Source organism: Schistocerca gregaria, chromosome 7 (assembly GCF_023897955.1).
Source record: "Schistocerca gregaria isolate iqSchGreg1 chromosome 7, iqSchGreg1.2, whole genome shotgun sequence".
Taxonomy (NCBI): domain Eukaryota; kingdom Metazoa; phylum Arthropoda; class Insecta; order Orthoptera; family Acrididae; genus Schistocerca; species Schistocerca gregaria.
The window spans coordinates 439825639-439842882 of record NC_064926.1 but is presented as its reverse complement, the minus strand read 5'-3'; the positions used below and the strand labels follow the sequence as shown (position 1 = coordinate 439842882).

The 17244-nt window shown below is 39.5% G+C and overlaps 1 protein-coding gene across 4 annotated transcripts in view; it reads left to right on the top strand.

Annotated features, from left to right (window-relative positions):
• The window catches only part of LOC126281645 (transmembrane protein 131), a 353143-nt gene that overhangs the window by 239426 nt on the left and 96473 nt on the right, over nucleotides 1–17244 (top strand). For all 4 annotated transcript variants that reach the window (XM_049980780.1, XM_049980779.1, XM_049980778.1 and 1 more), the window contains exon 17: nucleotides 12822–13037. In XM_049980780.1, coding sequence (XP_049836737.1) covers nucleotides 12822–13037 — 216 coding nt within the window. The remainder of the gene's footprint in view (nucleotides 1–12821; nucleotides 13038–17244) is intronic.

Below are 17244 nucleotides of genomic sequence, written 5' to 3'. Positions count from 1 at the left end.
CAGCTGCTGACAGGTGTTGTTGATATACCTCGATACAGCTGAAAATATGAGCCACATCGAGGTAAATCAACAACACCTGTCAGCAGCTGAGGTTTTCAGTTAGTCATCATTTATTCCAGGGAAAAGCTGCAAAGTCATCAACAGTAACATTGATGCTGAAAATTTACCTTCCACATTTCAGCAATTTCTTGTACAGCTCCTGAGAAATAGAATGTATGGTTTACAAATTCAAGCAATGCCTTCAAATTCAACATTGTGGTATTGTGAGCTTCCGGTATGTTTACGTACTACTTTTTTGTCAGATCTGTTTTGTCTTCTTATCTTCTTGTCTTCTAATTTAGTCAACTTTCCCTTCTTATCTATTCTTTTTCCTTTTCACAACTCTTCATTAACTGCGTATATATTTACTTAAATGAATTTTTTCCTGCTAGCTCTCCTTAACTATGTTTGATTGCTTCAGTCTGTATTTTTTTTTTTTTTTTTTTTTTTTTTTTTTTTTTTTTTTTTTCTCCCCTTGTCCCAGACAGCTTACATTTCTATTGTGAGTTCGTGCCTGGCTACCACTGGGATCCTGCCCATGCAGTGCTACTTCCCTTTCATTAATGCAAATCTGCCTTTCTACTAATTTTTTTCTTCTCTACCTTTCTATTGGACAGTTTTCTTGGTGCTGATTGTGCTTGGATCTTGCATGTGTTCTGGACACTCATTTTCTTAACTTCTGGCCTTCTGCGGCTTTTCATTATTAATCATATGGTCCCCTTGTTGGGTTTGACTTGTGACTTCTTTTCCAAATTTTACAGGGGGTCGGGGGGGGGGGGGGGGGGCATCAAGTACCTGCCTGGCCACAAGGGAATCACGCTGTTGGTACACATGCTGGAAACTCCTTACGCAGGCTAAGGATTATGTGCCCATCATGGCTAGGACACAGGACTGCAGGCTATGGTTTATTGGACAGGTAGCCATTGCTGTGCCAGGGTGGTGCCCATGGGAGAGCCCCTGTTTGCAGTGTTGGTACCCTGGTCGACTATTTGCACATGAATCAAATTAAACTTTCTTCCACTGGTGACTGCGTGGCTCCTATGGCACATTAAAATGTGGGGAAGTATAATCCCAAAATGTTCCTTCACTGGCTATGCCTTGGAGGAACATACTACTGTGAGACAAGATGAGAAATACTCCCCCAATGCTTTGTTGGATCTAGGATGGACAGAGATTCTTTTTTTTTACTAGAAAGCCATTGGTCTTCATTGAACACCTCGAGAACAGGTTTGGGGGAGTGGTAGTAATTTCAAAAATGAAAAATGGCTCTTTTCTGGTTAAAATGGCCTCCTCCACCCAGTCATGGGCTCTGCTCAATGTCTTTCATGCTGCAAAGCCAGCCACATCTGTAGACCTTGTGGCCGCCAGTTGGATATGAGCTCGCCTTGTGCCCATCCCCACATGTGTGTCAACTGTGGGGAGCACCCTTCCTCTTGATCCCCAGACTGCACCATTTTGAAATTAGAGAAGGAAATCCTGGACCACCTCACATATCAAGAGGTGAAGGAGAAGCACGAGCACCTACGAATGATGATGATGATACATGCTACTGATACGATGGCATTATCCACTTTAGTGACTATTCCATTGTCTTCCATATCTTTTACATCTGACCCTTAGTGATGATCAACTACACTCAGTCGCCCATATCCACTTTCACCAACTGCCTATCTACTGGAGACATCAGTCCCCAAACCCCAGCCAGAGAAACAATGCCCTCAGGATGGTCCATTCCCACGTCTCTGCTAACCTGCAACAGGATGCCAGCTGGTGGCTGAAGTAACCATAGGTTGCAGAACATAGGACTTCGCATTCCTCCTCTGTCCAGGGTGTATATGACTCATGACAACTGGGAGATCCTGGAAAAATCCGGGAAAATTTTTTCATCCGCGAGAAAACCGGGAAAAATCCGGGAATTTTTTACAATTCTGGGAATTTTTCATTGTTTTAGTTTTCTGTTAATTCTTAGTAATTTTGAGTGGTATAACTGATACTCTAACTAAGGATGTTACTGTATCCCGCTACTGCAGAATAATATTTCAACAATAAAACATAAACGAGAAAAAAAAATGAACATAACATGACTTGCAGAGGAAATGTGTCGTATACAATGATGACACACAGTGCTCCTGCAAGCATCTGCCAACAGCAAAATGTGACAAAGGCATTAGGGAGACTATCCAATGCTTCACAACAAAAAATGCCTCTGATGAGCATGAAGCTACAACTGTGTACATTAGATTTGTTTTAGCAGTTACGAGCGGGCTCATGCGCATGCGCAGTTGACTCACGTTTGAGTAGTAGATTCTCCCGCTTCTGGCTACAGGAATTGTGGCTGTTGGCTGTGCAAGCAGTCAAAGCAAGCAGCTAGATGCTACCAGGAAAACGGGGTGCCAAATTCATATTCTTGAGGGGTGGGATTTTGTTTAACAAAGTGCCTACGATCCAGTGCGCGTTGGTATATTGATTATTCATAGGATTTTGAAACGCATTTGTGTTTTTTTGGTACACATTTTAAGTTGATTTCTGAATGAATCATAAGTTGATTTTTGAATGCGTTTGTAGTGTATGTGATGTCTCTGTCAGGAGTATCCTCGTCACATCTAGAAATAAACTTTCCGCAGACAAAAGAGGACGGGTCTATACGAGCTGAGCGGAGTAAAGCTGAACAGGTGAATGCCAACCGCTATCTGATTATGTCGTTGATTGGGTTTGCAAATCATTAGTGTTGCTATAATTACAAGCGAAATCCATAGATTCAGACTACCAGAATGGAAATAAACGACTAACAGGAATAGCAGGTGAGAAAGATTACGTATTACCTTCTCCATTATCCAAGAAAACGAAATTTTGACAGAAATTTTTTGGCCAGATCGCTACACTAGTAAGGACCAGTTGTACAGTCCCCAGCTAGCAGCCGCTTAAGATCTATTTTGGAAGTAAAGCGGAAAACGTGTTGTACGAACATGTAACAACGCCTAACCGGAGAATAATAGCGTGGTAACTAAACCGGGATTCTGGCGGTGTTAGTGAAGTTAATCGGCGAACAAATTTTGACAATGGCAGGAATAGAATTGGTGATGACAAGATCATTTGTTAGAACGATTAAGGAGAAGAAATGGGGACACCACACAAATTATGGAAGAATAAGCCGATTCCAAATTTATATAAAAATTTCGTAATACTACTATTTGACCTCATGCTTGAGAAACTGGTGCGTATGAATTAAATGTGAAACTATTTACTAACATAAAGCTTTTTGCTTGTAGCAGGCCTAAATTGAATTTGATATTGGTACTTTGTGAATTATATTCTGCCGTGTTATAAAAATGACCGTTTGTGCCAAAACAGTCTCATTTATTTGGTGTGTGTTACAAAATTGCTGCAATAGTAGAAAGGCCTATTTTGTTTTATCTAGCAGACAGAGACAAAATATATGTAATCAGATCGAGAAACCACACCAGTCTAGGGTATTATTAGTATTAACAGCTTTTTTCAGTATTAGATAACAACATTTCGATTTCTCATGTAGCAAAACGTTTGACAAACTTTGATGAGGTAATAGATTGTTTCGCAGAAAGGAGAGCATGCCATGTATAGCTGTTACCATATTAGAGAGCAAAAAATGTTAGGCGGTAAGGATTGAAGAAATGTGTACTGTCTTGCTTGTCTCGTGTCTTTATTGGTTGTATGTATTCTATATTTAATTTTATGTCGCACAAAACATCAAGTTATTAGCTAATAGACAATAAAGAGCGCACATTTTCTGGATAGTTCATGGCCTCCCGATTACAAATAATCCAATCCGCTATTAATCGCGAGATTTTCTTTATTTTTTTAAAAAAAGGGGGCAGGCTGTCAAACCGGCCGACTGGGAGCAGGAGAGGCACCGCAGGCCATTTCAATTTCCACTGTCCTGAATATAGTTTGAGGGCATCCATTACAAAATATACACGTTTCAATTCCACAGAGCGAAATACAGTGACGTGCGATAGAAGAATGCTGTATGAAAAGGTGTGGCACTGCAGTTTGGCTTCCTTAAGACCAAATAACATGTCTTACATTTCCTCAAACACATATATTGTATGTTTCAGAATTTTCAGAAGGATGTGCACTACAAGATGAACATATTTTTGAAAATTTAATTTAATTTAGTATTAACCCGGTTCGCAAATATCGTAGCTCTGTGGCGGATGCACAGAGCAGTCTCAGTTATAGTGGGTATTCTCCACGTGACCTGTGTTTACATTTAGTGATTTTGCTGTTTCCCCTTTGTTTACTCTCACGTCAAGTGAAAACAAAATGGATAACTGTGGCTGGGAGCTAACAAGGGAATAAAAATACATTCACATAATAATGGATTGCTAAAATATGTTATTAATTTCAGACTTTATTTTATTTCCACCTTTCTGACAGTCAAGCATTAATCACCTTACAGAACAGTGAAGTTATTTTTGTCTGTTTGCTAAAGAAATTTGACTTTTATTACCATTTACCGCAGAGGAAGTCAATGTATTTGGAATGAAATGTTTAATTCCACAGTGCTGACTAGTTTCAACTGTTCACTGCATTTCAAGTGCACGTTCGCATATTTTAGCATGTATGGCATTATGCAATAATAAAGAACCAAACATGATTTAATCAGTACTGGTGCTCCAAAAAAATTTACATCCTGAAAAACACTCTGAAAAGCTGAATGTCAGGTCGAGGTCTACTTCATTGGGAATCTGCACATATGAATGTGCATTTTAAGTATGCACTTTAAATGTGCACATTTTAGTATGGTTCATGAAATTCCGATGCTCTTGTAGTATCCTCTGATGTCTTGTTTATTTTATGATATCATGTGTGATCTTTCAATGTTTTATATATTAAAAGCAAAGAATCCAAGACTTACCAAGCGGGAAAGCGCCGATAGACAGGCACAATGAAATGACACACAAACACACACACAAAATTACGAGCTTTCGCAACCGGCGGTTGCTTTGCCAGGAAAGAGGGAAGGAAAAGGAAAGATGAAAGGATGTGGGTTTTAAGGGAGAGGATAAGGAGTCATTCCAATCCCGGGAGTGGACAGACTAACTTTAGGGGGGAAAAGGATACACACACACACACACACACACACACACACACACACACACACACACACACACACACACACATATACAGACACAAGCAGACATATTTAAAGGCCTCCCAGTGGAACCAATGTGATGAATCCACCCTCACAGCAGAGTAAGTGGTGGGGTGTAACATGTTTGCGGTGCTCAAGGCAGTGAGCCATTGTGGAGGCTGTGTGTCTGGGCTTGACTATTCACTCTGTGAGTGAACAGGTGGCTGTTGCTTCAGCATGGTCCAAGCAGGCACACCTGGCCAGGGGCTTGCTCGTTATCGGAAGCTCAACATAGGCAATTTATGGAACCCCTTATAAAGATAGTGTTCATGCTGGAAAGCTGCTGCCCTTGTGCACAGGGTGCACACAGAGCTTGCAATTTGCATTGTTCCCAGAGTTGATTGGAGCTGAGTGGAGGGCCTCAGCCAAATGCTTTGTTGACTTTGTGATGGTCTTGGCAGCAGATTTATAGACCTGTGTTATCAAGGGGAAGTTGTAAGATGTCCCTTGATAGATCAGGTCAGGGTTGCACTATACAAAGGAAGCAGCTACTTTGCTAGCAGAGTACTTGTGGAGTGCACATGAGATTTTCTATGCTATGAACACTTGCCATTCGATTCATAGATAAGGCATCAGACTGCATTCAGAGTAAAGACATTTTGACTGTCAGAATTTTATCAGTAAATTGTTGAAGTATTCATAACAAAGTTCCCAAATTTAATACCCTCCAGCAAAGTTCTTGCTCTCAAATTAATTCAGGGACCAAGAATTGGCTAAAACCCAAAGAAGAAAGCTCCGAAATATTTGGCGAGTCATGAAACATTAGATGCCATAGGAATGGTAGTGTTCATCACAATGGACAAAAGTATTATCTCTGTTGAGGTTGAAATTGAATGTGACAGTTAAGTTAACTGTTCACCTATAATAGGTGTAAATGAAAGAAATTTAATTTTTGGATATTTTTACTCGGTGCCTGATTTCATTGTGACAGTTCTAGAGTCATTCAAAGGAAGTGTACATTTGGTAGCAAGCAGATACCCAGATCATGCAATATTAGTTGGAGGCGACTTAAACCTTACCGAGTATAGACTGCGACAACAATGGATTCATTGCAGGGGATGCAGACACATTTTCCAAAAACTGCTGTGAGATGGATTTCATCTCGAATCATACAGCTCAAGAGTGAATGTGTCACATCACTATTTCAAAGTTCGCTGAAAAAATATATCTTGAAGTTCCATGTGATGTCTCTCCAAAATTACAATATTTTTGTTTCCTGATGATTTGTTAAAATGCTACAGACCTATCTATGAATGAGAGTATTTGTGAAAATGTTGTAACAAAAGGGAAAATTGAAAAATTGTAAAAGAGAAACCAGCATTAATAGATATCTGAATTTATTTTCAATAAATACTTTGTTCCCAATACTGTGAGACATGATTAATACATACACACTTTTGAGTGTGGTTTTTTAAAAATAAACTCTTAAAATTTGCAACCTTTTGCAAATTTCAAAATTGTGTTTTGAGGATATGAATTGTCAGAAGATGTTAACTGTATTGAGAAATGGAGAAGTGTAAGGACTGATAACTGTCAGCGATGATATTAAAATGTCAAAATATATGTACATAAAGCTGAAAAAATCTGAATTTTTTTGGTTATTTAGAAATCATTTTCTCCAAAACCCCATTCTAAATGTTCTAAACATTTCGTGGTGTGTTAGTTGGTCATTGTATTTAGGTAATGTACAGCAGAGTGTGCAATACTCGTCTGTACAAAATGTGAGAAATTTATTAGGGAGACCTAGCTCTACTCTCCAGGTCAGCAAATCATGGACACTTAAATATTTAAATTGATCACTGATTTTGACTAAATGTCATGCAAAACTAATATTTCTGAATCAAAATAATTAGTTTACAGCATTATAAGTGAGTGTGAAAACAATTCATAATTTTGCTCAAAAGCATTTTACAACAAAAATGAGATATAGAATGTTTATACCCGTTTTTCTTTTTATGATATTATTCGCAAATTATTATTGTCTTCTGTCATAATTATACTGCTTCATAACTTTCTATGAATTAAAACTGCTTACTATGTAACAGTCAACATTGCACTGCTGAAAAGAGTTCTTTTTTTATTATTATTCATCTGCTTCTCTTTGAACTTGTACAGCCAAGCTGAATTTGCACATGGTCAAGGATGGTCCAACAGGAGCAGTACCTGGGAAATGGGAACTGCACACTGATCTTTTGATGATGGTGGTATGAAAGCATTAGCAGGACCATGAGGTGCCATAAAGGAAACAATTATATCTTGTAGGTCATGAGAGAGACTTATTATCTGTCTCATGCACCACTTTTTGTCATACACCCAAGAAATGAAGTAGCTCACTACAAAGTGTTCCAATGTTTAGTGTAGTCTCGGCATTTCACACACAGCAACAGGCTGCATTTCATGGAAAACCGTTCTTGCAATATATGTGCCACTCCGGGATGCAACACAGTAGTGACTTGATTGAATAGTTACCACAGGCTTCATTGCAGACCACTCTTCTCTAGTTTAAAAAAGAAATTCTCATGATGTATTTTCATTTAGAATTAAGGGTTTCATGATTGTTACTAATATTGATATGGTGTGTACAAATCCAGTACCATCTCTTGTAGTATCAAAAGCTTCATACTGGAGATTAAATATTGTTGCAAGATGTTTACAGAGACCTCCCACCCCATAACATGCACTTTTCCATAGTCTGTTACTGAAAATATCCATTTTTTGTCTTAATTCCTGTACTACAGTGTTGACCAAGCTCATAAAACTGAAAGTGGTTTTTAAAATGAGATGCTGCACCATCAGTCACATAAACATGTTTAGGAAATGTTTAGGAAATGCATGGCCTCTAGATGTTATGTCATCCATTATCATGCATGCACACTATCATGAATGAGATCATCACTGACAATAGGAAAACAGTGTGAGGTGATGTTCCAAGGAAGTGAGCAACACATGTGAATATTGATACCTGTGATTTGTGCCAGTGGTAACTTAGAATTTCATTCTGCAAAGCACAGACCAGTTCACAGCAGAGTCGAAATGAAGAACTAATGTGCCAGTATTCTGGGATATGACTGATTTTACTTCTGCTATGGCCTTTCTCTGATTCCTCCGGATATGATGGAGAGCTATTCCTTTCATGAGCCAATGCCTAGCCTCTGTAACAAACTTCTGTTGCTCTAATGTCTTCTTCACCAACATTCCTCCCTCCCACAATGCATATGTTACGTCATTGTTAGTATCCTAAAGGTGTAATGCTCCAACAGGATCACTTCAGCACCAGGACACATTGCAAACTCCTGCAGCCCACATTTATCTTGCGACTCTTGACACATACACAGAAGCAGCTGGTCCATCTCTGTGTACTTCTTTCCCGAGACATTGCTTATGGTGAAACAAACAAGTTTCAAATTAGTGCAGAAAATACATGTGCATACTTCCTTCACTGGATGGCATTTGGCCCATTTTGATTGTAAGGAGCAGAATTTTGAGAGACCAATTGTTAAATTCGAATTCCCCATTTTCATTAGGGGATATGCTTCTCTTATTGATCTTGTCATACATCTTTTTACCTTTCAACTTTATCATGATTTTTACATCTGTCAATGGACAACTTTATTGCATTTAAATGGCTCCATGCCCAAATCTACCACCTCATAAATGACAGAAACAAGAAAGTTGACAGTGGTATTTTACTACATTTGGACTACACACCCCTCCCCCTCAGGTTTTGGTGAAGATTTGACATCTCTGTGGTCCCCAGTACTTCTCAGGTGTACCTGGTATCTCTGTGGATGGTGATCTACACTGATTCAGATGCTGTTGCCAGAAATTTTGCTTTTCATTCTGCTTGAACCTCTGTGTCTGAGAATTATGAGGCAACATTTTGTAGCCTCAGACAGCTGGTAGAGTGATTTCCTTTACTGTTTATTTTACATCACCTGGAACCTTATAACGCTCTGTTCAGTGTATGGAAATTCCTCAGTGCCCTAGCCTTTTCCCTGACATGGCTCAAAGGACACATCCTATCCACAGCCAAATGCTCAAACATGTATCAATGGATTGCCACAGTCATTCATGTTATTGTCATTTTCAGTCATATCTGGAGCGAGGATGTGTTCTCTTTTCAATTTTGTGAAAGTGTGTTTGTCCCAGTACTGAAACCAGGTAATCCCAGCCTTGAGGTGGACAGCTGTCGCCCTTAAATCTCACTAATGGTGCTGGAACATATGGTGAGCTGATGGCTGTGTCAGTACTTTGAGTCTCAGGGTCTTTTGGCTCTGTCATATGGTGGTTTTAAGCGAAGCTGTTCTACTGTTGACAGTTTGGTCTGCCTGGAGTCTGCTATTTGGTCAGCTTTTGCCTGACGTCAACATCTTATCTCGGTCTTCTTTGACTTGCATAGGGCTTATTACACCATATTGCTTCACTACATCCTCTTTTCCCTCCATAAGTGGGTTCTCTGGGGCCAACTCCCTATTTTTGTTCAGAACTACTTGTCTTGCTTTCCACCTTGAGGTTGGTGCTTTCAATAATATTCCCATATAAATGAGAATGGTATCCCACAGGGATATATATTGAATGTTCCCCTTTTTGTAGTGGCTATCAATGTCAGCTGTGGGTTTACAGTGCCCCTCTCCCTTTATGCTAACAATTTTTGCATCTACTGTTGCTCCTCCACTGTGGGTGCTACTGAACATTGACTGCAGGATTCTATATCAAAGGGCCAATTTGGGTTCTCACCCGTGGCTTCCAGTTTTCTGCCACTAAGATGTGTCCATGTACTTTTGTCACCATAATACAGTGCATCCCAAACCAGAACTCTACCTCGATGACCAAATGCTCAGAGAGGTGTAGTATTATCGTTTTTTGGTATTGGTCTTTGATATCTGGTTGCTATGGCTTCCACATCTTTGCCAACTAAAGCGAACATGCTGGTCACATCTTAATATTATTTGCTGTCTCAGTAACACCAGCGAGGTGCAGACTACTGTACGCTAATCCTGTCATGTCTTGATTATGAGAGCCTGGCATATGGCTCAGCAATGCTTTCAGCATTGTAGATGCTGGATCTGATACAGCATTGTGGAATACAATTATCCAATTGCCTTTTGGATCAGTCCTTTGAACAGTCTACTCACGGAGGCTGGTGTCCCTCCCCTGCAGATCAGGCATCGAAACTGCTGTTCAGTCATGCAATACACATTCACTGCTCCCCTGAGTGTCCAAACTAGCATTACCTTTTTCCTGGTAAGGCGATCCAGAGGAGGAAAGTCTAGAGTCACAATTGCAGTTCGCATACAGTCTCTCTACTCTGAACTCTCCATCTTTCCCCACTGTCACCTCTTGTCAGGGAGAAATTGCATGCACTTCCAGTGTGTTTACCCCATCCTCGGATCTGCCTTGACTACTTCTTTAGGCCAAAAGACTCAGTAGACGTATGATTTTTCGGTGCCTGTTTCTCAACGTCCTTTACGTATTTCTGGACACCAATGTGGTATACACAGATGGCTCTCTGATGGCCGAATGAACCAGTTTTGCCTACACACCTGCAAGATGCAGGGAGCTATGCTCCTTGCCAGATGGATGCAGTGTATTCACTGCAGAATTGGTGGCTGAGTAATCTTCAAGTAGTCTTCAAACTGTCGACTAGTGCTACCCTTGACTCCCATTGGTTGTGACTATCAACGGTCTCCTGTATGACCTCCATCACACTGGAAGGTTAGTTGTCTTTGTATGGACCCCTGGGAATGAACATGCTGACTGACTGGCCAAGTTGGCTACCAGGGGACCGACTTTGGAGATGGGAATATTGGAACCAGACCTTTCATTGACTCTAAGCTGACAATTGTTGGATGCTTGGAATGCGGATTGGTATGCCCTGGTTTCTCCAAATAAACTACGAACCATGAAGGACTCCACACCATGTAACAGTCTTCCCTTCGTGCTTCTTGTATAGGGAATCTACTGTTGTCTGTAGGCTTCTCATTGGCCACACTTGGCTGACCCACGGCCACATACTCCTACATGAGGATCCCCCACCCCACCCCAAATGTCTGTGTGGTTGCTATCTCATTGGACTGCCTGGGACTATTCCCATCTTGACAGGCAAAGGATTAAGGGACCGATGACCTTGTAGTTTGATCTCTTTAACACCATCAATCCATCTGTCCATTTCTTTTCATATATCACTTACAGCATCACATCTTCCAAGAGCAAGAGCCTATAAGCTAGTGTGAATTTTATTTTCTGTTACAAAATGTGTTTCTGTGCTCCACAGAGGTCAGTCTACTGTAGGTGAATGATTGCCTTTCCCTTATTTTACGTATTGTTCCTTGCAGGAATTTCCATTGTTGTTATATAATCACATTTTTATTTGTATATTATGATCTTTGTAAGGCCTTCATTTGAATTAGAAAATGCCCCGCATGCGTGCGCCCACGCATGCTCACGTGCGCGCGCGCGCGCGCGCACACACACACACACACACACACACACACACACACACACACACACGTGTGTGTGTGTGTGTGTGTGTGTGTGTGTGTGTGTGTGTGTGAGTTGCGTTTGTGTGAATGTATATAAGTATGTTTTCTAATACAGAAGAAGATCTATAGTGCATCTGCACTAAGGAGATCATAGGCCTTCATTTTTGATCCAGCAGCCGTTGTGAATTGAGACATAAAAAAACTACAGACCCTGGCTGTAAGTGGGTGTGATTGAAATCAGTAGGGATAGTTGAAGTGGGGATAGTTGAAAATTTGTGCTGGTCCAAAAATTAAAGCCGGGTCACTGTCCTTGGGTAATCCGTGGAGCTGCAATGACCAATGCATCCAGGTGGCTCAATAGTCACGGCATCTGCTTAATAAGTCAGAGAATTCCAATCCGCTACAAATTTTCAACTTTCCCCATTGATTTCAGTCAATGCCCACACACAGCCATGATCTGTAATTTCTTTTGTGTATTAGTAAACTGCCATAATCAGATTTACAATATTTCTAAAGGGAAAAATCACCTATTTTGTGTTATTGTTTTTGCAGACTTTCCCTGCCCTTACCGATAACTGTTACAACCTTTCAAGTGACCTTTGTATCTGTATTTTAATTAAACTAGGCACAACTTTTAGAACAAGTCCACACATGTGATGTGAATTTGAATAGCCCATATGACTAAGTGGACTCAATTAAAGTTTATTGCTCGTTGTATCTAGGGGTGCTTCATGTCTCCATACTGTGTTGCAAAGTTGGATACGTCTATTATGAAGAACATGGAAAGGATAGATTGCTGCTAACAATATAGACGAGGCATTGAGTCGCAGATAGACACAGTGAAAAAGACTGACAATAAGCTTTTCACTTATGCAGGTTTATGATGTCTGTAAATGGAATTTGATTTCTTAGAGCTTGTTTATTTATGTGAAGACATTTGGCTATGCTTTATTATCATTTCAGATGTTGAAAATGCATTGCTTACCTGAACTAATGTGGTTGTAGGGCACTATGGAATAAACCAAAAGAACAAGGAAATAAAGAATTTGCAACCAATCTTTATCATGTAAACATTTTACATACAGTTAATTGTGATGCTATATTTTCTTTGTCGATCTTTGTTTCAGGTTTTATCCTCGCACTGCAGAGAGTGGAGAGAGAACTTTGAAGCAATTTGTTTTAGAAAATAATGCTGAGAACATAGCACATATAGAAAAATTGTTTGGTATTAACGTGCATCCAGATAGTCTTCCATTTTTATTACAGCCGGGAGAAAGAATTAGTACAAAAATTGGATTTGCTCCTACAAAAAGTGCCATAAATTCTGCTGTTCTGTTTGTAAGGTATGTGTAATATATGATAGTCCACATCAATGTACTCATTGTAAAACCTAATGCTAACCTGCTTGCATCACTTAACATATACCATGCTAGCAACAACACAGGGAGGTGATCTAAACCTGGGTAAAGGCCATATCCAGATGGTGTGTTTAAAGAGTTTGAAGACCTGCTTGTTTGCCATCAGCTATACAAATTTATTATTCATTTTCTACTGGTTTTGGTCACAGCAACTGTCTTCATGCGAAGAGAAAAAGCTTTGCGTTAGATGGTCACTGTGTCTGAAACTGGTAGAAAATAAATAACAAGTTTGTACAGCTGGTGGTAAACATATAATTCTTCAAATTCCTGGCAGCAGTATCGAGTAAACTCATTAAACTGTGAAGTAATGAGAGTCGGTTTGGTGCACCAGTCAGCCTGAGTGTTATTGTTTTTAGTCAATTTTACACACTTGTTTAGGCAAATGCAGGGCTGGTCTTCAATCTATACGGCAGAAAACGTGATACAGATACATTTAAAATATTATAACACACTGAATAAAGTTTACAGTATTCACAGAGAGTTGCCACACACTACTTTGGTTCCTTAGTTTAATTAATGACTGTGGCGACAGGGACGACATCTGGCTGCAAAGTTAAATGAAATAAATTTGCGAAAAGAATGGACAACAGGACGACAGGATGAACATTAGATCATCAAGATTACAAAGCTCAATGGTGGTTTCTAAGGGAGATTTTTTTTTTTTTAACTGGATTATGTCCAATTTTCAAATTGTTTGGTTTGTTATACATCAGACATTTCAGCATTTACGATGAAACATTTTTATAAGAGTAATGCAAATGTATTGCGTTATTTTATATACATTACCCTGTGATACATCTATAAACACTCACTACAGTCTTCTGTCTCAAAAATTTCCCTTTTCAAACAGTGGAATTGGTATCTATGAATTCTTCAACAGGATAATAAAATGTTGCCGCCAGAAAAGAAAAAAAGTAAACTATTTAGTGAGCCATGGTTCATGTTGAATTTATTGCTCTGTTTGAATTTCTTGTAAACTTTTAACCCCATAGTGTCTGTTGTTTGGGCAAAGAGGAGTACATGGTGTGTAGGAAGTTAAACAGTCTCTCCTTGATGGGTACTATAATTTTATTGTAAACAGAACATTTCAAGTGTATGTTGTTTTTGTATAAGAAAATCAAGACATCATGAATGTGCAGTAATGGAATAGATATTATTTTTAAATTTTTTAGCAGCTGACAAGGAGATACCCTTTGTTTGCCAGTGCACATGTTGCACTCAAATTCAATCATTAGAGACAGAGAGAGGAAGGTAGAGAGAGAGAGAGAGAGAGAGAGAGAGAGAGAGAGAGAGAGAATTTATTTACTTTCAAATTAGATAGAATGGACATAAATCAGAAATTTTGTACGTCTATTATTATTTTGTGAAGAGAGCACATTGCCATTATATACATGGTTATGATCATCATCATCATCATCATCGTCGTCGTCATCATATATAGCAGCACCCATTTTACATACGGTGCTATGTAAAGGTCTTGTGCTAATTCTCCACACATTAAAGCCTTTTAGTTATTTATTTGCATGCTCCATAGATCATCGTTGTGGCCTCTCACTTATTTGTATAAACAGGCTCTGCATTTTATCTGATGATGTATACTATCGTCCATTAGGTGTCATTTCTTATTTTGTAGAATCTTCCATGTCATTAGTAAAATATAGACGGTTTAGATATTTTTTATTAATAAAGAATTCTTTGTTTTTGCAGTTTAAGAGCATGAAAATTTCATTTATATGTGCCGAGGATAGTTTTGGTGAAATGGAATATCCTTGTCTGACTCCCCTTGCTGCTATCTTTATGAAGCCTAATGGAAACCGAAGGAGAAGAAAATAACTTTTGCATGATCTGTCATTGGGAAGTGCCATAGTTCCAATGAAACTTGGACCATACATACAAAGAACTACTACACTACAGTACGTAATGTAACTGAAAGGTATACCAATGAGATGAACAGATATGACACTTTTATTCAGAGACTATAATTACATTGAAGTCACTGTGATTTATGATGGTCCTTTGGACATTTCAAAAGGCAGGACATGGTTCTTAATAGAGGATATGATTGTCGTAGACAGCACTGCATGGTCTGCGATGTATTCTCTTGGTGGGCGTAATGTTGATAAGGAGTTATTGTGACAAGGCATTCCATTCATCCACCAGCGTGATTGACAATTGCTGGATGGTTGTTGGTGCATTTGAATGTCTCCCCAAAACAGCCCACACGTGCTCAATGGGATTTATGTCTGGGAGGGGACAGGCAGGCCAGTCTGTTCGCTGAATATCCTTGTGTTCCAAGAGCTCCTACACACGCACTGTTCAGTGCAATTGCCCACTGTTGTATGAAAACATGGAATGAGGGCTGAATGCCCCTATGGGAAGATGCACATTGTTAAGGAGTACAGTGTCACAATAACATTGACAGGTGAGTGTAATGCATTCAAAGAATTGAAGGTCAGTATGTCCATGCAACATTATGCCTCCTCACACGATAACACTTGGCCCCCCAAACCGCTCATGTTTGACAATGTTCCTGAGTACATTGTGTGTTCCCATCTCTCGCCATATAAGGATACATGCAAAGTCACTACTCAAACTGAATCTCCACTCATGTGGGTCCATTCTCTATGCTTTTGCCACTATCACAAGCAGTGCCGCTGATGTACATTTGTAAACAGAACACAATGTACAGGTCATCAGGAAAAGAGACCATACCCAAATAGTCACCGTGCCACTGTGGAGTGAGAGTGTGTGTGTGTCATGCAGTCCTGTTAAATGTTGTTTCAATTATTCCTGCTGTTTAACATACCGTATTTACTCGAATCTAAGCTGCACTTTTTTTCCGGTTTTTGTAATCTAAAAAACCGCCTGCGGCTTAGAATAGAGTGCAAAGCAGGCGGAAGTTCTGAAAAATGTTAGTAGGTGCCGCAAGAACTAACTTCTGCCGTTGAATATATGTACCGCTACACAGGTATGCTTTGTAGGCACAAAGATAAATACTGGTGCCAAAACCTTTTTTTCTTCGTCCCGAGTTTCTACCACTGCATTTTCATACATTACCCAACGAAGTAAATACAAATTCCGTATTCTTCACCTTCGAATGTAGCAGAATTTCAATGTACTATGAAAATCCGACTGGCAAGACTGTTTGGGATGTTTGTCAATATGGCCAACTCTACGTTCTGAATTTTTTCCTACCTGTGAGAAAAGATGGTTGCTAATAGGAACCTGATGAAATGTGAATCACATGCAGTTTTCTCTTCACCATAAGAATAATATAAACATTTTGCCATGTATTCTTTTGTGTATGCTGCTGTCTCATTTAAGTCCTGTCTGCCTAATAAACTACGAAACTAGAGTGAGACAACAGCAAATGCGGAAGAATATACATATCGTGTCATGTTTATGTTCGTATTATTGTTATGCCTAATAGTGATACAGTCAGAAATGAAGCACGGCAACTGACTAGATTTTTGAATCTAAGATGACTAATTTCTGTGCAGAATTTGATGTACTAAAGAAGCAGCCGCAAAGATTTTCAAACGCAGAAAAATTTTCGCCTAATTCTCGTTCAGAACATGTTCTATCATACACAGTTTATTATTTGTTTCTTGTTGATCATTATCAAAGAAAGCAGCAGTGTAAGTAACAACAAATAGCAGTCTCTTGCCATTGTTTCACTAATGAGACGATTCCTCTCTTTTTTTTTTAAAAAAAAATTGTAAGCGGCGGCAGCGCGCACAAAAGCAAGCCATGCCGCAAGCGGCGACAGGCCGTTAACACTCATTATCAGAATGTGACAAACAATGCATGACACAGTACAGTAATGCATTTTCAGCTTAGAGTGACGTAAACACCTATAACAAAGAGAACGGCACTTAGCAGATAAAAACAAAATAAGCAATCGATTCAAACCAGACGAAGCACGTGAAAAAGGAAGGGTACCATTATAAATACGGACGGAGTGCCTGATGCATAGCAATGGCTACCTGGTAAAGCTTAACTGCTAAGCTTACGACTCGAACCAAACTACTGTGGTTGTACGGTCATTCATTCGACCTAAATTGTGTCTCATATTACAATGGACCAACTTTGTTTCGATTTGAAGGTGCGGCCTAAAACTTTTCTCTCCCCT